Source organism: Tachyglossus aculeatus, chromosome 12 (assembly GCF_015852505.1).
Source record: "Tachyglossus aculeatus isolate mTacAcu1 chromosome 12, mTacAcu1.pri, whole genome shotgun sequence".
In the NCBI taxonomy this organism is placed as follows: Eukaryota; Metazoa; Chordata; class Mammalia; order Monotremata; family Tachyglossidae; genus Tachyglossus; species Tachyglossus aculeatus.
The window spans coordinates 3,074,741-3,095,404 of NC_052077.1; the positions used below are offsets into that span (position 1 = coordinate 3,074,741).

At 44.3% G+C, this 20,664-nt stretch overlaps 1 protein-coding gene across 2 annotated transcripts in view; it reads right to left on the reverse strand.

Moving 5' to 3' along the window:
• Positions 1-309: 309 nt before the first annotated feature.
• TBCK (TBC1 domain containing kinase) overlaps positions 310-20,664 on the reverse strand; it is a 242,687-nt gene continuing 222,332 nt past the window's right edge. For both annotated transcript variants that reach the window (XM_038755254.1, XM_038755253.1), the window contains 2 exons: positions 15,981-16,140; positions 310-1,372 (listed from right to left, as the gene is read on the reverse strand). In XM_038755254.1, the coding sequence (XP_038611182.1) occupies positions 1,262-1,372; positions 15,981-16,140 (271 nt within the window). In that variant the 3' untranslated portion in view covers positions 310-1,261. The remainder of the gene's footprint in view (positions 1,373-15,980; positions 16,141-20,664) is intronic.

Here is a 20,664-nt window from a genome sequence, read left to right on the forward strand (position 1 = left end):
AGGAGGTGATATTTTGGTTCAGGTTTCTCTGAACGCTAATAATGTGTTTCTTCAGAAACTGAACACCGATTTTCTCTCATTCATTGGATTTCTGAGTTACCTAAAATACTTTACCAAGTGACCAACAGAGAGATTTCAGCAGTAAGAAGCGATGAGGCTTGAAGAGGGCAGTTTCCCTTACCATCTTTCGTATTTCCCAGCGCCTCATCTTTTCGCCGCTAACCCACCTTTGCCTCCGACCCCATTACTCTTTGCCATCACATTTCTCCAAGTAAGCACATTTTGGAGATACCATCCCTATCTCAGAACAGTACAAATGGCACTCCTGAAATTCTTCAGAAAGGACAGGAAGTGAAGCTTAGCTGGCAAGGAACGAGGCGACCTAACTGTTCATCTCTAATCAGAGTGATGTCCTAAAAAGGAGAATGTGAGGGAAGCCAGTGAATTTTTCCAATTCCCATGAGTTCTAGGCCTGTAGAGCACACCAGTGATATTGTTTGCCAGGCCAAACCATTTGCCAAGGATCAGAGTATAGCCTGACCTTCACTTATAGCACTTCATTTGAAAAGGATCTCAGTTCAGAGAGCGTCACTGAAGGTCAGCATTGAAATGTTCCGCGGAGGCCGTATGGAACTGAGGAGACAATTCAAGTTAAATGGGTAAGTTTTCTGATTGAAAAAAGGGGTTGGGGTGGAGGGGCATAAAGTCAAGGGACATCTTTTACTTTTCCTGGAATGTTCGTTGGCTACATTTTATAGGACTCCAAGAAACACAAACCATTTGTCCGGCTCTGAAGTGAATCACTCGCTTGAGCGTTTGTTTTTCAAAAATGAACTGTGAGCCTCTTCCAAATGTCCATTAATGGAGGAACAGGATGATTTTGGTCTGCAGCTTCCAATTTTTGTGCTTGAAATAACCTCTTCTGGTGGATTGCTAAAAGAGTTGTCTTCAAAGCACCAATATTCCTTACTACTCCAAAGCTGTCCGCTGGGTTCTGCTTGTGGGAATGGCTTAGAACTCGATTACATTTCACGGGTGAGGAAATCTCTTTTGAAATAAACACAGCGTGCCACCCAGGGAGCCAAACAGTGAAGTCGTGGATTCTTTTTGGGGTTCCCTTCTGACACATTGGAATGGAAATATTACCGATTCTCTCTGCTGTAAATATCATTTCCAAATGATAACGGGCTGAAGATCCAGCCTATTTACAGACCACAAGCCACCGTTCTGTTACTCTGTACTAGACCATTCTTGACCATTCTCAAATCTGAGGGGACGGAACTGTGAGAAGACCAGTTGGCTTGATCTTATTAATGCCCCCATCAAGGATGCAAACCCTTGGATATCTGTGCTTCACCAGGTGAGCTGAAAACTGAAAAGAGAAAAGACAAATTTAGTACATTGCACCTTTGACCCTATATGGTCTCCAGACCATAAACATTTGCTTAAAAGGCCAATGTCCTTTAGTGCTAGCGTTAGTTAACGAACTACTTAATTCCTTTGTGGTTCCTAGTCCTAATTTACTCTCCATTCCCCCTTTGGGCTGGGTGGCAGAGTAAACGTCTCCTCTAGGTAGCTTAAGGCGATTTTGACAAACCCATGGCTTGACTGTGAGGTTATCAGTCAATCTGGCCATTAGTAATTGAGTAATAATATGATAATAATGATGGTATTTTGTTAAGCACTTACTATGTTGCCAAACACTGTTCTAAGCACTGGGTAGATACAAGGTAATCAGATTGTCCCACGTAGGGCTCACAGTCTTAATCTCCATTTTACAGATGAGGAAACTGAGGCCCAGAGAAGTGAAGTGACTTGCCTAAAGTCACACAGCTGACAAGTGGCGGAGCTGGGATTTGAACCTCGGACTCCCAAGCCCGTGCTCTTTCCATTAAGCCGTGCAGCTTCTCCGCTATATACATGGTACAGTAACAGGACTTGTTTCTGCCACCCCATGACTCTGAATTACTTTAAATTGCACTCTCCCAAATGCTTAGTACAGTGTTCTGCACACAGTAAGTGCTCAATAAATGCCACTGATTAATTGCCAGGTAGGTGGTAGGTTCTTCTCTTCTCCATCCCCAAACCTCTCCACCTTCTAAAAACTCCAGAAAGCCAAACTTTTAAGGAAATGTATCATGATGTATCACGCACCTGTAGACTCTTATCTTTGCTACCTTCCTTATTTCCTCTTTACTGAGAGTAAATACCAGAGGCTGAAGCAACTTGTGTATCTTAGAGCCCAGGCTGAATTTGAAGGACACCAGATAGAATTACTAAATAGTAATCGTAAAAGAGGCCCCGGGCCTGTATTTTAAATAAACCAAATGTTGGCGAAGAAGCCAGAGTAATTAAATGTATGTGACCCTTGTCTTGGTTGATTTTTTCCAAAACCCAATTCTTAAAGTCACTGAAAACAGGGCGGTATCGGCCTTTACCTGCTCCAACTCAGTATACCGGTAGATGCAACTCTCGCCTGCTATCACGCAATTTCTGAAAAATTTCTACTTCAAGTTGCAACATAGTCCATTCATGACAATACTGTTTTTATTTAAGCCAGGCATCCAAAGTAAGCACAACATTAGTCAAGTAAGGCTTGTGGATAATCAATCTTGGGCTGCACCTTGCTTTTGAAATACCCAGAAGTCAGGATATGAGTAAGGAAGGGGCTTACGGCACATCTGACTAATCTCTCTTTGAACGGCGCGGCAGAATTGGAAGTTCTCCCATCCACTTTAGCCTGGGCGCCGCAGTAAGTTGGAGAGCACCAGGGAGCTGGAAAATGGAGGTGCCTGAGGGGAGGTTGAAAGAGTATTAAACAGAACAGGTTCACTGCTAAATGGGGGGTCTGAATGGAAGAGCAGAGACTGACGAGAAAAATGATGCCGAATGCCTACAGAACTGGCTTGGGAATTAGGAAAGGCCACGGTTGGGCCTGGCTCTCTGAAGGGACACATTCAATCTGCGACGAGCCTTTCAGCTCAGGTGGTATGCCTTGACTGGTCTAAGCTCTCTGCTGACAAGCTCACTGTGGGCAGGGAATGTGTCTGTTTATTGCTATATTGTATTCTCCCAAGCACTTAGTACAATGCGAATCCCGCCTCTGCCACTTGTCAGCTGTGTGACTTTGGGCAAGTCACAACTTTTCTGTGCCTCAGTTCCCTCATCTGAAAATGGGGATGAAGACTGTGAGCCCCACATGGGACAACCTGATTACCTTGTATCTACCCCAGCGCTTAGAACAGTGCTTGGCACATAGTAAGCGCTTAACAAATACCATCATTATTATTATTACTAATGCTCTGCACACTGTAAGCACTTAATAAATAGAACTGACTGACCGACTCTCCCTTCACCGAATAATTTTTCCTCTCCTTTCACTAGGCTGTTTTGTGCCTTGGCTATCCTCTGGCAGGACTCTGCAGTGAAATATTTCTCCGGCAGTGCTCTCTGACAGCATCACGGAATCGACAACCCACAGCTCCTCCCGAGGGTCACGCTGCTCCTGGGAAGTCCTTGAAAATGGACCCCTTCAACTAGGGCCAGGAAGTTAGGGGTGGGCATCCCATCTCTTCCCTCCGGGGACACAGAATATGTTCCTTCTCAGACACCGCTCCTCTTGGATTTCTCCAATTCAGCAAGACCGTTGGGCTCAGAGCCCACCAGACCTACTGTCGGTAAGTTTTCTGATTGGAAAAAAGGGGTTGGGATGGAGGGGCATAAAGTCAAGGGACATCTTTTACTTTTCCTGGAATGTTCGTTGGCTACATTTTATAGGACTGTAAGCCCCCCGTGGGACAGCCTGATCACCTTGTAACCCCCCCCCCCCGCAGCGCTTAGAACAGTGCTTTGCACATAGTAAGCGCTTAACAAATACCATCATTATTATTATTACCAACCCGAGAGTCCTTCAGGACTTCAACTTTGGAATGGCCGCGGGCAGGACAGGAATTCCAGGCTCACCACCTTTCCCTAATTCAGAACTGACCTCAAAGAAGTGGAGCACAAAGAAGATAGTCACTTGAGCCCACTGTTGGGTAGGGACCGTCTCTATACGTTGCCAACTTGTACTTCCCAAGCGCTTAGTACAGTGCTCTGCACACAGTAAGCGCTCAATAAATATGATTGATTGATTCTGTCAAGAGTATCACACAAAACAAAAATGTCCTCTCTAACACAGAAAACTCAAAACAAATCAAACTAGTTGAAAAATATTTACCTTTGTTGGATGGTACAGATGTATGTTCCTTACAATGTGTGCCTGGACACTTGTTGCCTACTCACTTCTCCATTGAGAACATGGGATTTATTGAGCACTTACTATGTGCACAGCCCTGCACTAAGTGCTTGGGAAAGTACAATACGACAGAGTAGGCCGACACAATCTCCTCCCACAAGGAGCAGGGACGAGAGCATGTGAGTGGCGCTACATAAACCACTAGAACTATAACTGTGGCACTTAAGTGCTTACTATGGGCCGGGCACTGTACTAAGAACTGCGGTGGATACAAGCAAATCAGGTTGGACGCAGTCCCTGCCCTACGTGCAGCTCAGAGTCTCAATCCCCATTTTATGGATGAGGTAACTGTGGCCCAGAAAAGCAAAGTGACTTACCCAAGGTCACGGAGCAGACAAGTCGCAGACCCAGGATTAGAACCCATGATCCTCTGACACCAAGGCTCTTGCGCTAACCACTACACCATGCTGCTCCCCAGTGCAGAGACTCAGTCTTGAAATTTTCACAACTAGCCTGAGACTCTTTCACCATTTATGGCAGGGGCCTCCATTATCATCATCACCAATTTTATCATTTGACCTAAAGCTAATGACAGGACATTTATAAGAAGAAAACACCAAGAAGATGAACCCAATGGAAAAATTAATAATTTTTAATTGGTTAAGCGGGGCAGGGTTACCTGCTGTGCATTAATTTGACTTCATTGCTCATAAACGATTCATTCAATTATATTTATTTTGCACTTACTGTGTGCAGAGCACTGTACTAAGCAACTGGAAGAGTACAATACAACAATAAACCGATACACTCCCTGCCCTCTTCTAGACTGTAAGCTCATTGTATTCTCCCACACGCAAAGTGTGAACCCCATGGGGGATGGGGACTGTATCCAACCTATTTAACTTATATCTACCCCAGTGCTTAGAACAGTGCTTGGCACATAGTAAACGCTTAAGTACCATTATTATTTAATGATTATTATTACAATACAACAGAATTAGTACAAAGGTGCCCTCCCCATAATGACCTTACAACCGTCCTTGTGTGAATCCACAGTGGTAATTTTCAGAATTGTGACTTCCCTACTGTTTCTTTAACACGCTAGACAAAAGAGCACGGACTTGGGAGTTGGAGGATGATGTGGGTTCTAATTCTGGCTCTGCCACTTGTCTGCTGTGTGACCTTGGGCAAGCCTCTTAACTTCTCTGTGCCTCTGTTACCTCATCTGTAAAATGGGGATTCAGACTGTGAGCCCCACGTGGGATAACCTACCCCAGTGCTTAGAACAGTGGTTGGCACATAGTAAGCACTTAACAAATACCATGATTATTATTATTACTACTATTATTTCAGTACATAGTAAGCACTTAAATACCATGATTATTAGAGAAGCAGCGTGGCTCAATGGAAAGAGCCCGGGCTTTGGAGTCAGTGGTCGTGGGTTCAAATCCCGGCTCTGCCAATTGTCAGCTATGTGACCTTGGGCAAGTCACTTAACTTCTCTGGGCCTCAGTTCCCTCATCTGTAAAATGGGGGTTGACTGTGAGCCCCCCGTGGGACTACCTGATCACCTTGTAACCCCCCAGCGCTTAGAACAGTGCTTTGCACATAGCGCTTAATAAATGCCATCATTATTATTATTATTTCAGTACATAGTAAGCACTTAACAAATAGCATGATTATTATTACTACTACTATTATTTCAGTACAACAGAATTAGCACCCACGTTCCCTGCCCATAATGACCTTACAACTGGCCTTCTGGGAATCCACAGTGGTGATTTTCAGAGTTGTGACATCACTACTGTTTCTTTAACATGTCAAATAATCCATCAGTGGTACTTATGTACTGTACTAAATATTTGGGGGAGTACAATAATACTAATACCTAAGTAATCATTCTAATGTTCAAACAACAAAGCAGCCCTCGAGAGCTACCTTATGTAAGCTAAAGATATTCATTTTGGGGGCCTGGCCGCAGTGAAGTTAGAACTCAGTGGCCCCAGATTCTTTTAAGTGAAGTTCTTTTCCTCCTCACCTCCACCTCCCTCAGCACCGAGAGGTTTCAATGCTGTCTGGCCCAACAAAACCCATCAACGTTTGGTGTGACATCAGAAGAGGCTGAGGGGTTTTTTTTGGTGTTATTCTTGATGTTGGAGAGGAGCACAAGAAGAAGATAATTTTAGTTCTGCACAAGGACTTATAAGATTTCCTCCACTCCCTCCATCTAATAATAATAGTAGTTGTTAAGCGCTTACTATGTGCAAAGCACTTTTCTAAGCACTGGGGGGATATAAGGTGATCAGGTTGTCCCATGTGGGGCTCACAGTCTTAATCCCCATTTTACAGGTGAGGGAACTGAGGCACAGAGAAGTTGACTTGCCTGAAGTCACATAGCTGACAATTGGCGGAGTCGGCATTTGAACCCATGACCTGACTCCAAAGCCCGTGCTCTTTCCACTGAGCCACACTGCTTCTCTATCCCCTTCATTAACTGTCATTTGCCTAAATTACATGGGATTAAATAAAGGCAGACAAGAGAATTTAAAGATTTTAGGAGAACGAAATCTTTGGAGACAGGTAAAATGCGTGTTCCCCCTCAATTCATTTAAAGAATAACTTTATAGTAGTTTGTTTTCCCCATCTGGCACTCTCACACATTCTGTGTTTATCTTGCTCCTTTTTCCTACCGTTATTATCGATCAGTCACGGGACACTGATTTGTTCTTTCTATATTACAGTTGGCTTTGAATTTTTTTTAAATGAGGTATATATGTGAATTGATTTTTATGAAAAGACCATCTTAATCTCTATTCTAAGGCACCACCAAAATTTTATTCAGGTACTGCAGAATTTTGCTGCTAACAAGCAGCACAGGTTTGTCTTCATAACATTGCTAAAATCTGTCCTCTCCTCTCCATCCAAACTGCTACTACCCTGGCCTAAGCACTTTGCTGACCTCCCAGACTCCGGTCTCTCCCCACTCAAGTCCATACTTTCCTCTGCTGCAAGAATCATTTTTCTAAAAAAGTGTTCAGTCCACGTTCTCTTCAATCCTCAAGATCATTCAATGGCTGCCCATAATAATAATAATTAATAATAATAATGGCATTTATTAAGCGCTTACTATGTGCAAAGCACTGTTATTATGGTACTTGTTAAGTGCTTACTATGTGCCAACCACTGTTCTAAGCACCGAGGTAGTACAAGTTAATCAGGTTGGACACAGTCCCGGTCCCGCACTGGGCTCACGTCTTAATCCCCATTTTTGACAGATGAGGTAACGGAGGCACAGAGAAGTTAAGTGACTTGTCCAAGGTCACACAACAGACCTCCACATCAAACAGAAACTCCTTACCACTGACTTTGAAATAATCAATTGACTCGCCCCATGCTACCTCACCTCACTTGCCCCAATCTCATCTATCTCACTGCCGACGCCTTTCCCACATTTTCCCCCTAGCCTTGTACTCCTTACCCCTTAATAATAATAATAATAATGATAGTAATAATAGCATTTATTAAGCGCTTACTATGTGCAAAGCACTGTTCTAAGTGCTGGGGGAGATACAAGGTAATCAGGTTGTCCCACATGGGGCTCACAGACTTAACCCCCATTTTCCAGATGAGGTAACTGAGGCACAGAGAAGTTAAGTGACTTGCCCAAAGTCACACAGCTGGCAATTGGCAGAGTCAGGATTTGAACCCATGACCTCTTACTCCAAAGCCGGTGCTCTTTCCACTGAGCCACGCTGCTTCTCAGCGTGCTTGAGAAGACTACATAATGAATGAACGAATGAACGAACGAATGACAAATATCACTGATTTGATTGATTCTATTATCCCTGGACCTACTGCAGAGCTCGGCATAAAGTAAGCACTTAATGACAGTGATAACTGTTATTTCCTTTCACGGATTTGAGAAACCCCTAAAATAATCCCTGGCTCTGTGATTTTGCCAAATTTCTGTCAATGATAGTGTCACTGAATCTGAAAAAGTGGAATTACCTACGTGGAAAGCATTATTACTTGGATATAGATTTATCTTCAACAAATTTAACTTTAAGTGGGGAAAACCCTAATCTCAAAACTCTTATAAGCATTGCAATGACACTGCAGTCTGAAAACATGGATTGGTACCAAAACCATCAATAAAATTGAAGTATGAAAAAAGTCAGCAGGAGAGCTTAGTTCTTGAATGATACTCAATCATTTTCTACCCAAAGAAACTTCTGAATTTCCAAATCCATGGCAAGCCATGTTGAATTTTGCAGAAATGAGTTCCTCAAGTAGCCCTGCCACTAATGAGCAGTGAGGTGAGGTTGGTGTTGAGGTAGAAGAAAAAAGGAGAAGGCAAAAAGGGAGGAGCTAAGAATTCATGATGGTGGTGGATTCTCGTAAGATTTCCCCGGATACCTAAATAACAAACCTCTAGACTGTAAGCTCATTATGAGCAGGGAATATGTCTAATAATAATAATAACAATAATAATAATATTTGTTAAGCACTTATTATGTGCGAAGCACTGTTCTAAGCACTGGGGAGGTTACAAGGTGATAAGATTGACCCACAGTGGGCTCACAGTCTTAATCCCCATTTTACAGATGAGGGAACTGAGGCCCAGAGAAGTTAAGTGACTTGCCCAAAGTCACCCAGCTGGTGGAGCGGGATTTGAACTTGTGACCTCTGACTCCAAAGCCCGGGCTCTTTCCACTGAGCCACTATTGTTATATTGTACTCTCCTAAGCTTAGTCCAGTGCTTTGCACAAAGTAAGTGCTCAATAAATACCACTGATCGATGGATTGGGAAAAATAGTAATAGTAACAATTATAAAATAATGATATTTTATAATATATAGACTGCTCTCATTTTTCCAAAGCACTTTCACATTATTTTTCTCTTCTGACAACATCCCCAAGGGTGAAGGCAGGTACATCCCCACTTTACAGGTAAGGAATCTGGGGCCCAGAGAAGTTGTTACTTCCCAGAGTCACACAGGAAGGCAGTGACACAACTGTGTGTAGCACACAGATCCTCTAACTCCCAGATTTGTACCCTTTCCACTAGACCATGTGGTTGGGGAAGTCTTGAAGGTTCCAGAAAGAACTGAGGTCTCCAGTGACCTCAGGTCTGGGTGGGAAGATATGGACAGCGGGGTCTTTGGTTTTAGGGTCTATCAGGAACTGATTCCTTATTCAACCCAGATTCACCTACGCACTTGAAGAAACACAGGATTGCAATCTGTCCATCATAAAAAAACAAATGGATTACAAATGATTCTGGATTTACATGCAAAGGGACAGGGAACGCCAGCGTGGCTCAGTGGGAAGTCAGCTTTGGAGTCAGGGGTTATGGGTTCAAATCCCAGCTCCGCCAATTGTCAGCTGTGTGACTTTGGGCAAGTCACTTCTCTGTGCCTCAGTTACCTCATCTGTAAAATGGGGATTAAGACTTTGAGCCCCCCCGTGGGACCACCTGATCACCTTGTAACCTCCCCAGTGCTTAGAACAGTGCTTTGCCCATCGTAAGCGCTTAATAAATGCCATCATTATAGCACCACCTACTCTCTTATAATGTCTAAGACCTCTGGATTTCTGCAGCCATTGAACTCAGCTGAGCCTGTATCCCTGTGTGGTTTGTTATTCATTCAATCGTATTTATTGAGCGCTTCCTTTGTACAGAGCACTGTACTAAGCGCTAGTCCCATCCATATGAAAAAAAATGCCCATTTTAGTAACTATTTTCTGCATCACACACAACATACATTCCAAAGTCCTCAATGCAAATGTTATCCTGAAGACCAAGTTCGCCTGGAACGTGACTCTCATCCTGGACGAGATCTCTACTTCAGTCCTGAAGTAGAAACCCCTTTAATGATAACGTTAATAAACAAAAAGGAATGACAAGTGTGGGTGTAAGGTACAGTTGTCTTGACCGCCAATACAAGTGTTTTACAATGTGGCAGGCAAGCCTTACCGTGATTGGTTTTTCTACTGACAAGAAAATAAAAAAGGTCACACATGGGGCTTTATCAGAAGATAAGCCCCTGAAAGTGCAAAAAACAGGCTGGTACCCCATGTGTTTAAGTACCATCACGTATCAGGAGCCATAATGAACTTCCCCGCTTACTTTCACAGGCACCAAGCAACCCGTGGACCAGAAGTTTTGCTGAAGGCCATCTATCACTCTGTATTTATACAGTAAGCCCACACAGCCTTCAACTGTGACGGCTGTATTACAGGGAGCAACAAACCACGCTCGGGAAAGAATGTATACCTTCAGGATCTCAGTGACAAAAAGCAGCTTTGAGCTGCAGCGGATCGCGGACGGTTTCCAACTCTCTGCAGGCTGAGCGGGAGGGCAGTGCTTCTCATTCATGCACACACATTCCTGTGGTGAGGGATGATTAAATGGTGGGGGCTTTGGAGTGCAGAGTGGGAGAGGGAGGATAATATGCTCAGAGGCGGGATTACTTTCATCCCTTATCGGGCCCTGGATACAGTGCCAGAGATTCAAATGGTGACTAGGCAGCTGCAGCCGGACACTGGCAAAATATCGCTTTTCCGACGCCACAGAATTCCTTGTATCAGCACGGAATCCCGGGGCAGAAGCCTCGATTGGGAAGTCACAAGTTACCACCCTGCAGATAATTCTGATACTTCTTAAAGTGCTTACGATTTGCTAAGCACTGAGGTGGATACAAGTTAATCAGGTTGGACACAGTCCCTGTCCCACATGGGGTTCACAGTCTTACTCCCCATTTTACACATGAGGTAACTGAGGCATAGGGAATTTAGGTGACTTGCCCAGGGTCACACAGCAGAGCCAGGATAAGAACCCAGGTTCCTGCTCTATCCACTAAGCCATAGCAGATACCGGGCTTGTTTTGACTCTCTCAAACTTCAGGAAAGAAAAAATGAGTACCGAGGAACTCCTCTGAGTTGACCTTTTAACCGACTTCAGGGTATAAACTGTCTGGCATCACTGGGTTGATTCTGAAACAGGTGAACCAGTTTGCCCTCCATCTCAATTGACATTTCCCGAGTTCAAGTTCCTTTAACTGTTACCTACTGGATACATACCACTATTAATAAGACAGAAGAGGCAGGAGAAAGAAAACTAAGTTTTAACTACAGTAGGTGCTTGCTTTGCGGTCTATTTAGAGCAAGAAAAAATTCCTTACATACTTGTCTAACGGTGAAGACGATACACAGTCCATTCTTTAGCTAAATATTTAAGGGGCCCTTATAGAGAGGGCAGTTAAAAGATCCCTTATAAAAGGGCTTGAAGGTATCCAAAGAGGGAGGCAGATAAAATCTGGAGCCAGGTAGGTTTATCCTAAGGACAAAACACTTACCCATCCAACTCTACTCAAGTTTTATCCTGGAAAACACAGTAGGGTAATGGGACAAACTTTTCTTGGACTCCTGAAAGGTCAGGAGTTGGCTGATATGGGTAGAAAGAAAAGGTAAGAGAGGAAGAAAAAAAGAGAGAGAGGAAGATTCTTTGAAAGGAAAATGAAAACAACCTTCAGAAGGCTGACCAGCCCACTTGGCAATCAAGCTATCTCCTTTTAGTGAGAAAAGAAAGTCACTGATTTTGTGCCAAGCCTGTGACATTTTAAAAGTGAGTTGAGCTAGAAACTGTCCTTAATCCCTTCCAAAGAGTTGATAAGACACTGTGAGAAGCAAAGAGAGCTTCTACTTCCTTTGTAGACAGGCCATTCTGAAAGGTCTTATTTATATTTGGAGAAAGAGCATGGCCTAGGGGAAAATGCTCAGGCCCTGGAGGACAGGAGACCTGGGTTTTAATCCCGCTTTTGCCATCTGCCTGCTGTGTGACCCTGGCAAAGTCACTTAACTGCGGTAGGCCTCAGTTTTCTCCTCTGTAAAATGGGGATTCAGTACTCGTTTTCCTTCTTCCTTAGACTATGAGCCCATGTGGAACAGGGACTGTGTCTGATCTGCTCATCTTGAATGTGCCCCAGCACTTAGAACAGTGCTGGACATTTAGTAAATATCTAATACCACAGTTATCATTATTACCATTATATAATGGGGAGGATTAAACATTATCCTCTAGTGGCTCATAGAATACCAAAGTAATTTAAGGAATAAATCATAACTCTGGGGCTTTGATGGGCCCCAGTAGCCAATATCATGAATGATACAAAATGTAGTCTCTGCTCTAAAAATACCTTTGGGAGGTTTCATTTTTTCTGACCCAAAGTTTGTTGGCCTGCTTTACAAACAGAGATCTATCATCATTCCCAGAGTTGCGTCCAACTCTTATTTTTGTCCCACAGTATATATAAAAAAAGAATCAGGGACTAATTATGACAGGCAACACACTTTAAGCATGCTCTTGTACGAAGTCACTGTTCATGCTAGAGGTTTTAATTTACTTCTGGGGGGGGTGACTGGTTCACCACAGGGTTTGGGGATTTTCTGAGGAATCTGAGAATTTGAATGAGAACCAGAGATAGGGGTGGGATAGTGAGTGGCTCTTTGTATGACTCAAAAATAGTTCGGAAGAGTGTTCTGGTTTTACTATAAAGACCAGGGAAGGTCAGGAAGGAAAATGATGAATTTTTCTCAAGTCAAAACAGCACGTTAGCTCCTAAAGCTGATTGAGGCACCTGTTCATTCACCTGACTAAAGAATACAAGGGTCTGATTCAATACCTAAACAAGATGCAATGCCCCAGAGCTGAGTTTTCTTGGCTAGGTCAGTCTGGATCCCCACAAACCACTCCCAGGGCCACACTTTTGTGATTTCCTTGACTCGACAATCCACGCTTCCCAACTCTCTCCAGCCTGCTCTCAGACACAGATTCAAGAGTGCACAGCTGTGCAAAAATTGCATTATCCCAAGTTTGGGCACACCCCGTAGGAATCTTCCTCCGCAACACAACAACTGGAAAGCTTCCCAGAGGCACCTGAAAAAGATGCTAATCTAATCAATGCTAAGAGCAAGACTAACCTCTCATCCAATTTAACGGTAGCGACATTAAACCATGAACTGATTTTTCAATCCCTTTTGCCTCATCTTCCCAATACCCCACCTTCAACTACAACTCATATATTTAGCCTGTCAAGATAAGCTCAAAATCCACCCTGGGGCAGAGATCAACACAGAATATGAGCTCCCCTCAGGGAAATAGCGAACATTCCTTGAGGTCAGACTTGACTACATGGCAAGTCAGTTCTGAAACTGGCTTTCCTCTTTCCTCATAACCTTTCTGCTCAAAGCTCGTTAAGACTAGCTTAGCCCACTGCTTCCTTTAACCTTTCAGGTAGGCAAATTTGAGGGGTTAATTGACAAGTGGGATTTAGCAAGGTTTAATTCTGGCTCAGGGAATTATTTGAAGGAAAGCCCACCTGAAGTTACGGTCACCGATTCTTTGCCCTCCACACCCGCTATACTCCACCCTCCCCCTTCTCTGCTTCCTCAAAAGCCCTACTGCTGAAACCAATGTTTTGTCTCAAAGTAATTCACCTTCTAAAGCACTTCCTGGGGACTTCACCGTGTAGAAACCTAGACCAAGTATAAATGTCTCACAAGGTAATGGAGTTGAGCAGGCCGGGGGTGAGGGGGTGGAGGGGAAGGATGGAAAGGAGAGGAAGCAATTTCTCCAAATCCATTCGAAGCAGCAATTGTTCATCTATTTTAATTTCACAAAGCAAGTAAGGCACAGCTCAAATGGGATCTTTTACCCTCCAATTACTGTTATTCAGTTATATTAATAAGCAGTACACCTCACATTCAGGCTTCCCACCCTACCTAGACAATGCTGCTAACATATCTAGTCATTTCAGGGGAACTCCTTTATCTTTGATGTATAAAGATGTTCTTGAACTGATTTTCATGCCAAATAGGGTGACTGTACACTATTCTTCCTTGCAATTTTCTAGTATTATTGCCCGCTTTTTCATTTTAATAACAAAAGTTTATCACAGTTAATTGTTTGATTTATGCTCTTCAAACTGGTGTGTCATTAATTAATTAATATTAAAGATGGCATTTATTAAGCACTTACTATGTGCAAAGCACTGTTCTAAGTGCTGGGGAGGTTACAAGGTGATCAGGTTGTCCCACAGGGGCTCACAGTCTTAATCCCCATTTTCCCGATGAGGGAACTGAGGCCCAGAGAAGTTAAGTGACTTGCCCAAAGTCACACAGCTGACAATTAGCAGAGCCGGGATTTGAACCCGTGACCTCTGACTCCAAAGCCTGGGCTCTTTCCACTGAGCCACGCTGCTTCTCTGGTGTGGCTGTGATTAGAAATTCCACAATCCATTCCTAAGATATTTTGCAAACTTATTTTTATGATAATAATTAGTAGTAATAACTGTCACATCCGTGAAGTGCTCTGTGCCAAGACTGGGTTAAGATCTGGGGATAAATACAACACAATCGAACCATATAAAGTCCTTTTTACTGCAATCCGCTACAAGTCAAAACTCACCTGTGCTGGGCAGCAGTAGCACAGGTGGAGATTTAAGTTTACAGAAGGAGGCAATGGTAAGCCTCTTCTCTATTTTTACTACGGAAACTCTACGGATCCACTAGCAGAACAATTGCAGATGGAGGTGGGGCGTTCTGGGAGACACGCATCAATGGAGTCGCTATGGGTCTGAAATGACTCGACAGCACACGACAATACCCAACTAAAAATTCTGGGTTGATGGGGGAGAGAAAGGGAGAAGGAGGGGAGGGAAGGTGCAAAATCATGCTTCTACATTAGGCGCGAAACTAGGCATACCCTGCCTCAGTAATAACAACTGTGGTATTAGTTAAGCATTTACTATGTGCTGAACAGTATTTCTAGACTGTGAGCCCGCTGTTGGGTAGGGACCGTCTCTATATGTTGCCAATTTGTACTTCCCAAGCGCTTAGTACAGTGCTCTGCACACAGTAAGCGCTCAATAAATATGATTGAATGAATGAACAGTACGCTAAGCACTTGGATAGGGCAAGATAATCGGATTAGGAATAGTCCCTAACCCACAAGGGGCTCGTGGCCTAAGCGAGGGGAAGGAAAATATGTGATTCCTGAATTCTTCGACCCAAACCCCAACTTCCAACATCCCCACCATCGTCCCACCACTAAATCAATCAATCGTATTTATTGAGCGCTTACTATGTGCAGAGCACTGTACTAAGCGCTTGGGAAGTACAAATTGGCATCACATAGAGACAGTCCCTACCCGATAGTGGGCTCACAGTCTAAATATCAGCTCCGAGATCAACCTTTCAGAAAGATTCTACATTTCAGCTGTGGAAGAATTTAAGTTACATTCAACTCGAAGTCCATTCCTCCTCTACTGGTTGCATTTTCTAAACCTCCTTGAAGGGACACCTTTCCTCTGAGCCAACCTTCCACACCATCAAGCCTCATTTTGCACATCTGAGTTCGGTGAGATAAGAACTGGACCAGTTATTAAAAAGAGACATCTCGAAGCCGCCTAGCTCTGTAGAAAAAAAAAAAATCCACCGTCGAGCTTGATGTTAAACATCAGCAGGCACAGACTCTCTGACCCCTTCTTCCCGGAAGCGGCAGAGCAGAATCCGTGTTTTAAGAACCATAAACACGTCTCCATACACGCGTTTCAACTGGGAGAGATTTGGAGAAGTGGACCTGGAGAGAACCAATGGGAGAGAAGCGCTTAGTGCAGCGCTATGTGCACAGTAGGCACACAATAAATACGATCGTGGGTTCGGCGTGGCTGGATAAACTTACCGCGGCTGTGTGCTTGGCCACGTGTCCCACGATGACAATGACTTTCCCTCTGAAGTTGTGCAGCGTGGCTGAGGCCGGGCCCTGAGGGAGTTCTCCCTCCGCAGCGAGTGCTGAGCTAAACGGTATGTTGATGCTTCCTGGAATGTGACCGCGATTAAAGCTGGGAGAGGGGAATGTTAAGGGAAATTCATTGTTGACATCCGTGCAGCCAAACATACGCGTGTGTCTGAATGTGATGCTGACTGTTCACAGATAATAATAATAATTATTATTATTACAGTATTTGTTAAGTGTTTACTATGTGCCAGGCACTGTGCTAAGCACTCCGGTAGATACAAGGTAATCGGGTTGGGCACAGTCCCTGTCCCGCGTGGGGCTCAGAGTCTTAATCCTCATTTTACAGGTGAGGTAACTGAGTCACAGAGAAGTGACGTGACTTGCCCAAGTCCACGCAGAAGACAAGTGGCAGGGCCGGGATTAGAACCCACATCCTCCTCACTCCCAGGTCCATGCTTTATTCACTATGCCATGCTGTTTGTAGTATTTGTTAAATGCTTACTATATGCCAAGCGCTGTATTAAGCGATGGGGTAGATACGGGATAATCACGACCTACACAGGCTTCACAGAGTAAATAGGAGGGAGGATGGGTATCAAATCCCCACTTGGAAGATGAGGAGGCACAGAGAAGTTAAATTATTTGCCCAAGATCACCCAGCAGGTAAGTGGCGGAGCTGGGATTAGAACCCGAGAAGCAGCGTGGTTCAGTGGAAAGAGCACGGGCTTTGGAGTCAGAGGTCCTGGGTTCAAATCCTGGCTCCGCCGGTCGTCAGCTGCGTGACTTTGGGCAAGTCACTTCTCTGGGCCTCAGTGACCTCATCTGTATAATGGGGATTTAAGCCTGTGACCCCCAACCCCCGGGGGGAAAACCTGAGCACCTTGTAAACTCCCCAGCACTTAGAACAGTGCTTTGCACATAGTAAGCGCTTAATAAATGCCATTATTATCATTATTAACCCAAGGCCTCTGAGTCCCAGACTGATGCTGTTTCCACTAGGCCTTGCTGATTCCTCAATTCTCAGGAACACAAGGCCTTTGAGGAAGGGAATTTGCCACCAGTAGAAAATCAATTAAGCTCCTAGAAGATCAATCGATTTACCTGTTACTTGATTTATTGACCACCTACCTTGTTCAGAGCGCTTGACAGTGTACAACAGACTTAGGAGACATGATCTCAGTCCTTGTAGAGCAAATAAAATCTAGAACAGGAGACAGATATGATGTAATTGCAGATCGGAGGCACAAGAGAATGGAGACTTGGCTAGGGGGTGGGAAGTTGATTGAGTGCCTGGAAGCCAACTGTTAGCAGACGGTGTTTGACTCGGAGAGGAATGAGTAACCACTGGAGGGGTTGGAGGAGTATGAAGATACATGCCCAATGACAGGTTATTTGGGCAACAGAGTGAACCACTGACTGCATTGGGAGAGTTTGGAGACATGAAAACCAATGATGAACTTAATACTGTGTAGTTCATTTGGGATCGAACCAGTGCCTAGACCAGAGTGGTGGGCGTGTGGACGGACAAGAAGGTGACAATCCGGGAAATGTGGAAGAAAGCCAGTAGGATTTTGTGACAGACAAAATATGAGAGTTGAAAAAGAGTGAGCAGTCCAGGATAATACCAGATTTGTGAGCTTTGTGAGATCAGAGACAGGGAAAACTATAGTGTTGCCGACAGTGATGGGAGAGAGAAAGCCACGAGGGCCCACGGCAGAGCTTTGAGTGGTGAGAGGCAGAAGAAGAGCCAGTAAAAGAGACTGAGAAGAAGTGGCCAGAGTTGTGTGAGGAGAACTAGAATCAATCAATTGTATTTATTGAGCACTTACTGTGTGCAGACCACTGTACTAAGCGCTTGGGAAGTACAAGTCGGCAGCACATAGAGACAGTCCCTACCCAACAGCGGGTAGAAAATAATCATATCTTTAAAAACAAGGTCAGGTAGCAGTTCCAGAAGGGGCTGGTTCGCAGTGTCAAAGGCAGGCCAGAGATGGATAGGATAAGTAAAGTTCACTAAATCTGGCAGGAAATAACTGAGAAAACAGAAGAATTAGAAAATGTAAGAAAGGAAAAGGGAGGAATTCTATTAATCAGGGCCACATGGGTGGACTCAGAAGGGTATTAGCGAATATGCGAAAACCACCAGATCCATCTTTCTGTTTGCATGACATTAAGTTTACCTCAGGAAAAAAATATAATCCTGTACTTTACTGGAAAACTGCCCTCAAAAATACGTATCTCTCTTTGTCGGTTTGACCCCTGTGCCCTTTCCAATCATCTCTGATTTTGGAATTTAGGGGATGTACTCGCCTAATAAATTCCCAGCTGTTAGCACTGTGAAAAATACTTACCTCATATACCTAAGGAAAACTTTAAAGACTGTTAATAGCACTCTGGTGATCAAAAAGGAAGGAAAATAAAAACCTAAATCAACACAACCCCTTTAAATAGAAATATCCTGGCTGAACTTTAATAAGCTTTTCTTGCCTTTAATTTGTCATAATAATAATGATGGCATTTATTAAGCACTTACTATGTTCAAAGCACTGTTCTAAGCGCTGGGGAGGTTACAAGGTGATCAGGTTGTCCCACGGGGGGCTCACAGTCTTAATCCCCATTTTACAGATGAAGTAACTAAGGCACAGAGAAGTGAAGTGACTTGCCCAAAGTCACACAGCTGACAGTTGGCGGAGCCGGGATTTGAACCCATGACCACCGACTCCAAAGCCTGGGCTCTTTCCACTGAGCCACGCTGCTTCTTGGCCATCATTAATGATGACCAAGAAAGATGGTTTTACAGCTCTACCCCCTACCTGGTCGGGTTACGGCTGTATCGTGAGAGGCAACTATTCCTACACAGTTATGTGTGGTTAGTTAGGATTCATTCTAGAATCGTTGCCAATGGGACAACCAGGTCATACAGGTAAGTACAGTGCTTGGCACATAGTAAGCACTTCACATACCATCATTATTATTAAAAAATGCCTTGTAAATGACTCTCTGCCCTGTCTCTTCCCCTTCCCTAGTCTTAACCGCTTTCCCGCCCCACTGCAAGAAAGCCCCCCGTATGAATTAGGTCCTCCCCTCTCCTTTTTCTCCTATTCCCCTGAGCCCCTCCTTTCCTGTGTCTCCGGCCCCCTGTCCTTGGGTGTATTTTTTTGGAGGGTGGAGGGGTGTTTGAACTTTGACCTTACCAACAGTTGTGGCTGCCGCCCCTCCCTTCCAGCCATCAATAAAGAGCCAGGAAGGGATGGGGAAGGAGAGGGGCAACTGGACGACCCTGACAGAGGCGCCACAGGATCAGCTGTTGCCCCCATTGTGTCCCAGCCCACTCTTACCCCGTTCCCATGGCTGGGGTCATGGGTTCGAATCCCGGCTCTGCCACATGTCTGCTGTGTGACCTTGGGCATGTCACTTAACTTCTCTGAGCCTCAGTTACCTCATCTGTAAAATGGGGATTAAGACTGTGAGCCCCACGTGGGACAACCTGATCACTTTGTATCCCCCCAAGCGCTTAGAACAGTGCTTTGCACATAGTAAGCGCTTAACAAATGCCAACATTATTATTATTATTATTATTATATGGAGCCCGGGGAAGCGCTGCACGCTTATGGCTTACAATGGCGGGCGTAACTTAGCTTGGAAGCAGTATGGAGTAGTGGCTAGGGCCCTGGTTTCGGGGTCAGAAGGTCATGGGTTCTAATCTAATCTATATGGGATTCAAATAAATGCCATCATTATTAATCCCAGCTCTTGTCTGCTGGGTGACCTTGGGCAAGTCACTTCGCTTCCCTGGGCCTCAGTTACCTCATTTGTAAAATGGGGATTGAGACTGTGAGCCTCCTGTGGGACACGGACTTGTATCCAAAAGGATCTGCCCGTATCCATCCCAAATACTGGAGGGTGGAGGACAAGGAGGGGGGAGTGACTGACTGTCAGTGACTGAGAAGGACTGCACTCTCCCAAACGCTTTGCACACAGAAAGTGCTCAATACCATTGAATGAATTAATTAATCCTGGGGTACATTCATTTAATCATATTTCCCAAGGGCTTACTGTTTGCAGAGCACTGTACTAAGTGCTTGGGAGAGTACAATATAACACTAAACAGGTACATTCCCTGCCCATTACTAGTTTACAGCCTAGAGGGGGAAACAGACATTAATATAAATAAATTACAGAGAATTACATAAGTGCTGTGTGGCTGGGAGGGGGGATGGATAAAGGGAGCAAGTCAGGGTGACGCAGAAAGGAGTGGGAGAAGAGGAAAGGAGGGCTTAGTGAGGGAAGGCCTTTGGGAGGAGATTTACCTTCAGTAAGGCTTTGAAGGAGGGGTGAGTAATTGTCTGTCAGATTTGAGGAGGGAGGGCGTTCCAGGCCAGAGGCAGGAAGCGGGCGAGGGGTCGGCGGTGAGATAGATGAGATTGAGGTATATTGAGAAGATTGGCATTAGAGAAGCTAAGTACGTGCCAGACATATCTCTGGATTGCACACAGAATAATAATAATATAATCATAACAATTACATTACTATTATTGTGGTACTTGTTGAGCACTTACTACGTATCAAGAACTGTACTAAATACTGCGGTAGATTCAAGATAATCAAAGCCCCACATGGGGCTCCT